This window comes from Corapipo altera, unplaced genomic scaffold, assembly GCF_003945725.1.
Source record: "Corapipo altera isolate COAL_440 unplaced genomic scaffold, ASM394572v1 49, whole genome shotgun sequence".
NCBI lineage: Eukaryota > Metazoa > Chordata > Aves > Passeriformes > Pipridae > Corapipo > Corapipo altera.
The window spans coordinates 16091764-16102096 of record NW_020884879.1 but is presented as its reverse complement, the minus strand read 5'-3'; the positions used below and the strand labels follow the sequence as shown (position 1 = coordinate 16102096).

Here is a 10333-nt window from a genome sequence, read left to right as displayed (position 1 = left end):
AGGATTTACAAGCATAAAATACGGATTGAAACTGAAGTAATTGGGTTTGGTGTATATTTGAATTAGAGTGATATAAACAGCCACCTAGATATCTTTCTTAGCAACTCAACTTCAGCATAATATTCCTCTTAGTGGTACAGAAAAGGGAGCGAAGAGACATAAGAACAGAAGGCAGCATAATATTCAGCTTTTCTCTCGTGAAAGAAAGTGAGTGTTAGGAGTTGGCCACAGAGATGGCAATGAAATACTTTTATTTGGAATTTCTCGGTACATTGAAAGGAGAAAAAAAAAATCAGCAGGACAAATTCTTTTGTTTCACCAGAAACTAACCTTCCTCCAGAGCAACTCAGGCTCCAGATTTCTGTCAGCAGGCAGACAACCCGGAGGCTCCAGGGTTGAAACGCCCACACTAGGACTTCTTAGGATCCCATATTTCCCCAGAGATCTGCTTCTCAGATAATGTATAAAGTTTGAGGTGGTCTTCGAAATAATGGGTAGACAAAAAGTTGTCGTTTTCTTCAAGACAGAGATAATATTCTCCATTTTCCACCATTCCTTACTCTAGTCCCTTCTCAGGATTTTAGATAAACAAACAAGTGTGGGAAGCAATATAGGGAACATCTTCACTATTTAGGATCCTATTTTTTCATAGCAAAATAAAAGTATATTCAGCCTAAAACCAGGCTAGCATTTTGCTGCCAAGGACACCATCACTGGTAGTAAATACTCTGCAATAAAGGAGACAGAATTTAGGGCAATCATGGTGCATGAGGTAGAGTGGAGCCTTGGGCTTTTTCCTCTTACCTAAGAAGGAATGTTCCACGGCAAGAAAATCTGGAAATTTCTTTTCCAGAGTAGAGAGAAGTGAAGATACTCTTTTATATATTAATTTTAGAAAAACTATTGCTTTAGTCTCAGGGACTGTGCTTTTCTATGTCTTAACTTCTGGACCCATATTTAGTTCTCCCTAAGTGGAAATGAGGGATTTTAGAAGCAAACTCTTCTCACTACACTACTTTCTCATGTGTAGTCTCAGAAAGTCAGACCATTCAGTTCAAACTATGCACACAGAAATTCATTTCCTTGACTAGGATTAAGGAGATGTACGTGGTTGGAATGGTAAAGAAAATGTGGACATGGAACAGGAAAGAATCACATTTAGAAACTTCGATAAGATTTGGTGAGGCTGGAAGAGTAACAAGAAAAAGGCATTCTGCAGTCCATGAACTTGATACAAAAGGCACAAGACATGGCTCTTGAGCACCCTAACTATCGACCTTATTATCAGCCATTCTCCCAAAGTTTCAGGGAAGTTTGCTGTTAATCAACAATACTAAAAGATTTGGTTCCTGGTGCAGTTTATCAGTTTTTCTTATCTCTAGTCTTTTTTTCTCAGACCCTGTTTCCTCCCTTTGTCTGTAGGCACTTTAACTGCAAATGTGACTTACTGGCAGTGAAAACAGGAGAGAAAGAGCCCCAGATTTTCATAGTACAGATTTAAAACATGGAAGCTCTGAAATACTTCCCCTTAAATTTTATTTCTGAAGATACTATCAACCTTACTTCCTTTGTTTTAGCATTCAATGAAACGTTGTCTAATTTCACTCTGCCTTCTGCCAAAAATTCTTGATGGACAAGATACTTATTATATCTTTTCCCAGTCCCTGTGAGTGCAATTTATCAGAAGTCACTCCTCTCTTCTCTTTTCTCCAGTGACAAAGACATCTGCACCACTGCATACCTTGCACAGCCTCCTATTTCAGTGGAAACCAGCATTGAAAGTGTTGCATCTTAGAGCCCAAAGGGGACAAAAGCTTTATGGAAGATAGTTCTTCCTTTATATGCAAAACTCCTGTTACCATCCATAAATCACTCAGGCTGCTATTATAACCCCGAACAAGCTGGCATCACCCCTAAATACAGAAGATTCTGTGAAAGATTAGAAGAACAAAAACAACAAAGGAGTCATTAAAACACCTAGAAGATAAAATGATTGAAAATATCTCCCCAAATTTCCTTCTTGCAAGACAGTGATTGAGCCATAAATCAAAGCTATTCTTCTCTAGGGGATGTTTAGGGAGAAGGCAGTACAGTTTGTTACTATGTGCATCTAAAAACGAACTGCAGCTCTTACACTAATGGGGAAAAGCAGATAACTGATCACTGCCCTCAGTTATTTCAAATGCACTCCTCTTTTCTTCCAGTAAGAAAAAAAAACAAGCCTTATTTTTAACAGAATCAACATAAATGAATAGAATGTGGTTTTAATGCTAGGTTTCATTTCATAAACTTTTAGCTTTTCCTATGTTACATTTGCATTGTGAAAAAAACTAAAACAGTGGAATGTGTTGGATAGATAGACTGTTTCTTTTTCAAAAGTAACTTTCACCAGCAGGTGAATATTCATGTTACAGTTTTTGTACAGCATCACAGAAAACAAATAGTTATTCGAAGTCAGTAACTCTGGTCCCTTATGTGATGATACATAAGAAACAAGACAGAGAAACAGATTGTCCAGCAAGTATTTGCTTTGAAGTCTTCACAAAAAAAGATCTATACCATTCATGGCATTAAAAAATTTTGAAATCTGCTGGTTTTCACTCTATCTTTTTGTCCTGTCATTCCATCAACTTCATCTAAACATGCCTGTGGTCTGCAATAAGTAGTGGGATGAAAATGCTTATAATAAACAACAAGAAAAATAATACCTAACACCAGATGTAAAATAGTTAAGATGATCACAATTGTCAAATGTATTACCTTGATAATGGAAGGTTTCCAGAACATATATACAAACAAAATACCTAGAGTTACTACAATGTGAGTAGCATAATAAATAGAAATGCAAACTTTCATTCTTCTCTCCTTTATGTTAAAAAATGTAAAAATTAGAATTATTCCAACTACGGTTCTGTACAGATATTCCATCTTCTTAGATTTCCAAAATGTTGTACATTGTTTCAAAGTCCAAGTGAAGCCACAGATCCAAAGAAATATCAGCAGAATTACAGAAATTCTAACACTCAGTAGAGTGATAAGTGAAATACTGAGTACCCAAGAAGTGATGGTAAGCAGTTTATAGAAGAGATACATGAACTTGGAAGGCACATGAAATTCACCTTTGTCAGGCAGAGATTTTCGTAATGACATCTGATAATCAACCATTGAAAAGGAGATACCACAAAAAGACATAAAAATGGCAGCATCTAGACAAAACACAAGGAAAAATGTTAAACCAGAGAAGAAGATACTTATTTTACATTATAATATCTGAATGAAGTTTTGGACAAGTTTATGCTTCTTAACACTTTACCACAATTTTATATTTACTCTGTGCTCCAGAACAAGTCACCCTAATTTTAAGTCTTACTTTAGTTACCTAAATCTAGGCATCTGATACCTGTTTGGTATGCCTGTGTTATCCTGCCCAGCCTATGGTTCTTAAAGGTATTGCCTAAGTGACTTTTTATAATGAAATCTTCCTTATCATCGATTTAGCAGAATGGACCATCCAATAGACAGAAAATCTAATTAAATGAAGGTAATTATACTGAGGAATGTGTGTTTTCCAAGGTAGGTTTAAAATGTTATCCAATCACATGAGTTATATTTTAAAGTAAGATACTCAACTTGCAAATTAAGGAAAAAGACAGACTCACATTGATAGCAATTAGTTGTGCCATGTTGCAGGAGGATGTAAATCTGGACGAAAAGTTGTGGTGTGGTCCCAAAAAAAGCCTTGAACACTCTGAGCATGTTAATATCAGTCACTGCATCAATAGCTTGTTTTTTAATGAAGTTGGAAGGATCTGTTTCTGAAGCATCCCCACTGCTTTTTAGTTTAAATGCAGCTTGGCAGCCATATTTCAAAGCAAACCAATACCTAATAAAAAAAGAAAACTGATTAGACAGCAGTTTTTAGAAGAGCAACCCAACAAAATTATATAGTCTAACAACAACTTTTCCCATTTCATTTTCCACTGATATTTATCTTTGAATGTAATCTAGCATCTTCTACTAAGCTAAAATTTTTTCTGATATCTGTCTGGTATCAGAGATATCAGAAAATCATTTAAGCCCAGCAATACTGTGCAATATAAAAACTAACAGAATCAGACTTATCTGAATAAAGATTACAAGCTTTGTTTTGTTAGGTTCTTATTTGTTTAAAAGTACTGCATTTCTGAAAATTCCCTTAGCATCTCTCCTCAGTCCCTCTTTGGGATACTCATTCACTTTTTTTGTATCTTTCTAAGAGTACTAGTGAATATCCAGCTCTGAACATCCACATCTATGTAAGTGTAGTTTAGAACCATAAGCCCCAAGTATAATCCCTGATGAATTGCAAACATATAACAAACTTTTTTTTTTAAAAAATCACTACAGTGTTACTTTCTAAATACTCAGGAATACAGCAGTGGATCACAGTCCCCTTCTGCTTACAAAGGGAGCTAGGAAGAATTCCTGACTCCTTCAGGGGTTATAAGTTTAACACCTTCAGCACCTTTAAAGACCAAATCCTTTGACCACAGGGGAGACAGCATCAGGGGTTCTTCCACAGCTACAACCAAGACAGCTGGGATTGGCAGGTGCTTGGTTAAGTGCATGCTAGAGGACTCATAACTTATTCCCTGATATGTTAAAGCATGTTGACCATACAAATGAGAATTGCAACATGGAAGCATTGGTAGGAGTAGGTGTGGAGCAGCTATGCTACTATTAAAGAGCCTTAGAGGAAGAGCCTTTGCTCTTCTCCTTGCAGAGATTCATAGACCGCATCCCTGCCATTCAGGCTGACTCCTGATTCCATGAGCTGGCTCTAGATCCATTATTTACTCCCAAAGGAAACTCTTTTCTACTTTTATGTTTTTGTATGTTTTTCTTAGTATTCTCTGAGTAATCACTCATAAGTAAAGAACTGAACTGTTTGGCAAGGCATCTATAGCTTTTTCCATTTATAAAACAATTAGTACTCCAAAACATCTGGTTCTCATCTGAGATGTAAACATCTGGAAAGTTTGTAATGTTTTCAAGAAAAAACAATTGGGTAGACTGATCTGCTAGTTGTCCATGGACTCACTCACCAGAGCCTGTCTTTGTCCAAGCAGCAAGAACTGGAAACCAGCTACACAAATTTCAAGCCGCAGAGCTCACAGCTGAGAAGGCAGGTGATATGCAGGGCATGTTGTAAAAGGAATATTTTAGCTGGATGCACACCTGAAATCACTAGTCAGTTTTTTGAAGTGCATTCCTTCTGAGCATGGTATACTAGGTTTACATTGTTATAAGATGGTATGCTATAGTATACCATGAAGTATACTCCTGACTGTATATAATACATTTGGTTTTTTCTAGAAAAGTCAAAATATTTATATTGCTCTTTATTTATATATTAAGCACAGTGATGTTCTCTGAGCTCCATGTGCCTTTGTCACTTACTGTAGTTCACTGTGAGAAATTTTTCATCATTTAAAAGTATCTTGAGCTTACACTCCCATTGTCATCTGCCCATTTGGCATGCAATAGAAGGACATTTTAGGAAGGGTTCATAGCCAACTTTTAGGCCTAGTGTTGGACAACTGCATTCCCAGCCTAAGGCAAAGTTCAGTCCATACTAAACCGTAGGTCAGGTTCAAATTTTCTCCTTTATCATGCCCATGGCTCACCTAAACCCTGTGCCTGCTCTGACCCTATCATAGTTATATTCCTATAATCTATTTTCCTATAATATATCTATTGCTGTAGAAGCTCTGTGCTTCAATATTCATAAACCATAAAAAGTCTTTCCAAAAAGGTACTTCAACTGTAATAAAAAGACATTAACTGAAAGTATTGGATTAGTTATATATTTTAAGTAGATGTCCATCTTAAACTGAAGGTGAAATGGGTATGTCAGTAATACAGACAAATGCAGGTTTATAATTTACTTTTTCTTCCTCTAAATTCATTACAGAGAATATGTTTTTCATTAATTCAAGGTATATTAGCTACTTGGAAGCCAACAGAGCAAAAAACCCACAACGTCTTTATAACTGGAGTCATCATATGTGAATGGTAAAGAATTATCAGTTTTAAACATCATATTTGCTTTGACAGGGGAAAAAAGGTTTCTGCCTTTGCAGTGTTGCTTTGTGGAGAACAGAGATGATAGGGCTCCTACTTGTTATAAAAAATCATGGAAGCACAGCTCCACCATCTCTCTGTTCTTGAGATGCTCCTACATTTTCATCACCATTTCGTAAAGGATGAAATTTGCTCCTTATCTCCTGTAAAAATAGGAAAGCTTTGTCTCTGACTGGGAATTCACAGAGGTGACAGCTATTTGGTTTTGTTGCTTCACAGCTTCACAGCCTTCACATGTGACAGGCAAGCTGCCTTGCCAATGTTTCCATATTACATGCTTCCTCTCAGATTTCCAGTGAGGACTTTGCAGCACAATCCCAGCATTACACTACACATCCCATCTCATCACACTACACTGTTGAAGATTTGGGTGCCATTTAGAAGTTCATACAGGCAGGGTGTGAGCAGCCTGGCAATAATGATTGTCCTGTCTAAATTCTGGTCATGCTGTCACAGTATTCAGCATAATATAAATCATATAAATCCTTAATCAAAGGAAAAATACTCTCTGTTGCATACTAAACTTCACCTTCTAAGTATCAAAATACTGGGATTAAATCCACGAAACTGATGCAACTGAGTCAGGACTTAGGTCAGTAAATATATATTAAGAAAATGTGATGAAACACAAAGAATCATAGAATAGTTTAGATTAGAAAAGACTTTAAGACCTTCGAGTCCAACCATTGCTCTAACACTACCAAGTCCACCACCAAACCATGTCCCTAAGTGCCACATCTACATGTCTTTTAAATACCTTCATGGTTGGTGACATCACCACTTCCCTGGGCAGTCTGCTTCAATGCTTGTCAAACCTTGCAGTGAATTCCTAATTCCAATCTAAGCCTTCCAGGGGCAAGTTGAGGCTGTTTCCTTTCCTCTCGTCCTATCACTTGTTACTTGAGAGAAGAGATTCACCTGCACCTCACTACAGCCTGCTTTCAGTTGTGGAGAGCAATGAGTTTGACACAGGGTGTAGGGTAATGTAACCTCAGTGACACCTCCAAGCTAGATGAACTATCATCCTTGCTATTACTCAGTTCCACTTGCAGAGCCTCACACCTGTTGTGGCAGGACACCTGCGAAGGTAGTCACAGAGAAGACACACCTGGGAAGGAACTTGTTGCCATTGCCCCGTAGCCTTAAGTCGCTGAGCTCAGCCAGGTGGAGAGAGGATAGGGAATTGTCCGTGTCATGTCCTGTGACTGTTGGGCCTGTCTCAGGGAACAGGTGTGATTTTATCTGTCTGCCCCTCCCTGATACTCCTCAGCCTACTCACTTCCTCCCAGAGCTCTGCCACTATGCAGAGGAGTTCCTTTACCTGGATGCACCTCCCACACGTGTGCTCACTGCTGCCAGCTGGTACTAACTCAGAGCAGGGCCCACACTGCAGCCCAGCACCAGGTATTAACAGAACATCATCTATCTTGGCTCTGAATTTTTCTCATTGTCTTTTAAAAACATGCAATTAAATAATCTCAGACTCAGCAAAGCACTCACATTTACTCTCATGCCTCATGGATTTACAATTAATCTTTACAAATATGCAAAAAAATCTTCTATCTGCTCCTTTTCATAACATCAGGGCATCCTGATGCTACCTTTAAGCATCAAGAGACACAATAGAACCTGCCAGTATCACAACAGCTTCTGCCTGTATGGCCTTCTATTCTGACAGCAAAGGTTAGGAATTGCTAAAATTTAGTCTCCAACAGGTGTGTCCTTGACTGATGCTGCAAACTGCTACACATCAGATGGCTCCAGAATTCATATGGTGCTCTAGGGAAATGTCCTGCTTTCCCACATTCCCTGACTGTGTTATTGTTTTGTTATCTGCTATCTCACAGATTGTTCTCAATTCTACCAACATCTGTGTGAACCACTTAAATTGGTCAGGTTGAAAACATTGTAGTCAGCATATTTAATATATACTTTACCAACTTAATTAGGTCTCCTTGCAGAGAATAATATTTCACATAAAATACAGTTGCAGGTATACATTCTTTTCATTAAAAGAAACTAAAGCCTTATTAGATATGTAATATTTTTATTTAATTTTCCTTTTTTTAATATATATATGTATATACATAAGTGTATACACATGTATGATTTTCATATTTATTACTTAGCATTGGCAGTGTGATAAGATAAACAAACTGATTCCCATTGTGCTGTGCACTGTACAAACATGACAGAGTTCCAGTAGCTAAAGGGTACCAGCTTGTAAGTCACCAGTACCTCAAGGGAGCCTAGAAGAAAGCTGGAGAGGGACTCTGTACAAGGGTATGTAGTGATAGAACAAGGGAGAATGGCTTCAAACTGAAAGATGGTAGGTTAGCATGAGATATTAGGAATGAAACTCTTTCCTGTGAGGGTGGTGAGGCACTGGCACAGGTTGCCCAGAGAAGTTGTGGATGCCCCATCCCATGAAGTGTTCAAGGCCAGGTTGGTCTAGTGGAAGGTGTCCCTGCCCATGGCAGGGAGGTTGGAGTGAGATCATCTTGTAGTGGTTTGGATCTTGTTTTCCCCCCAGAGGCTAAGAAAAGTGGTAACCCCCAAGGGGTGGAAACCCCTAGAAGTTTTGAAGTCCTGTCCAATGGGCGCTCCTGCAGAAATGTAAACATACCACAACCAGACCGGAAGAGAAGAGTTGTAGTTTTGGGGCAGTAGGTGGTGTGGCCATGTTGTAGGAGCCACGAGGAGAGGGTAGGAGCCCTCTGGGGGGGGGCCTCTGCCCTCCCCCAGCCCCAGTTGGGGGCTACAGAGACTTGGAACAGTGTTAAGCTGGACTATGTGTCTGTAGCTGTGAGCTGGGGGATGTTTTCCATCGTGAGTGAGCAGAGACAGAGAAGAAAAAGCGGCAGCATCCAGAGGTTATGGCTAAAAGCCAACTGATAAGACCTGAACCGGAGAAGCAGTAGAAGCTAGCAGCAGAGCTACAGAGTTCTGGGGGTAAGAACTAATACCAGAACCCCCAAACTCCTTTGATCCCTCTGAGAAAAAAGAGGGAGATGGACTCCTATTTTGGAGAGCAGTTTTGGACATGCAGCACCAGAGAGAGAGAGAGAGAGAGAGAAGAGCTGAGAAGCTCAGAGCGCCCCGGGAAGCTGGACCGGGACAGAGAGGAATGCAGAGGGGGTGACCTTGGCTCTCCCATTGCACTGCTGCCAAGGTGGCAGCCTGAGGCAGGGCACAGAGGCCCTGCAAGGAGCTTGAATCTCCTGGAGATACCAGACCGTCACAAAGACCCCCTGTGCTTCGTGATATGACCGTGGTGATAGCGACCTTTGTCTGGGGTGAACGCAGCTCACGGAAGACCCCTTTGCCTGCGTCAAGGGGCCGAGAGGAACTTGGATTTTCCCCTCGTGAGTGCTGGCAGAAAGCCAGCCACAGCTGCTGCATGCATGAGATGAGGAGACCTGCTGCCTTAGAAGAGACTCCTGCTTTGGGACTGGAAGAGATCTGTTCTTCTTCCCTCCTGGACTTTTATTTGGAGGGGAGAAGAGATCTGATCCATTGTAAATACTATATGTCATGGTAGAGATAGTTGTGATTGTGTGTATAATGTGTTATAGTATTCATTTGTACAGTCATTGTAATATATTCCCTTTCCCCCATTCTGAGTCTGGTTGTGTTTTGTCTGGAAAAACCCATCTCACATTAGGTTGAGATGTGGGAGGGGGATGGAGGATTTTGGGGCTATCTCAAACTATGACAATCTTGAAGATCCCTTCCAAATCAAACTGTTCTATGAGTCTAAGTTCCCTGGTTCAAAGATGCAGCAAGTAATATAAAAGGCATATGAGAAATGGAAGAAGCGAAGAAAGAAGGGAAGAAATGAAGAAAGATAATTTGGTAATCTTCCCAAGTCAAGCATCCTAAATTCACTGGCCAAGACATATTTACTGGGGAGGCTCCCGTTTTCATCTGTAGTTCAGGTTCCTGTCCCAAATGACCTTCTGGAGAAGCTCATCTTGACAAGTATGACCTGACTCATGACAGAATCTATTTTTATCCATTGACTGTATCCTTAGACCTGAGAGACTCATTGTCTAAATTAACTGCATAATCAGATGACTAAGAGGTAGGACATGAGAGAGTTGTACCTTGATATTCCAAAGAAAACACATACAATAGGAAGTAGCTGGTCACAAAGGTACAAGCACAAATGCCAGCTTGCTGTTATCAGTTTATACTTTACAGTATGCAT

The 10333-nt window shown here is 39.6% G+C and overlaps 1 protein-coding gene across 1 annotated transcript; it reads right to left on the bottom strand.

Annotated features, from left to right (window-relative positions):
- Positions 1 to 2264: 2264 nt before the first annotated feature.
- XKR9 (XK related 9) lies at positions 2265 to 10333 on the bottom strand. Its single transcript, XM_027638918.1, has 3 exons — positions 10230 to 10333; positions 3660 to 3883; positions 2265 to 3206 (listed from the first exon to the last, which is right to left on the bottom strand). Exons 1-3 carry the CDS (start codon positions 10331 to 10333, stop codon positions 2563 to 2565), a joined length of 972 nt encoding a protein of 323 aa, XP_027494719.1. The 3' UTR covers positions 2265 to 2562.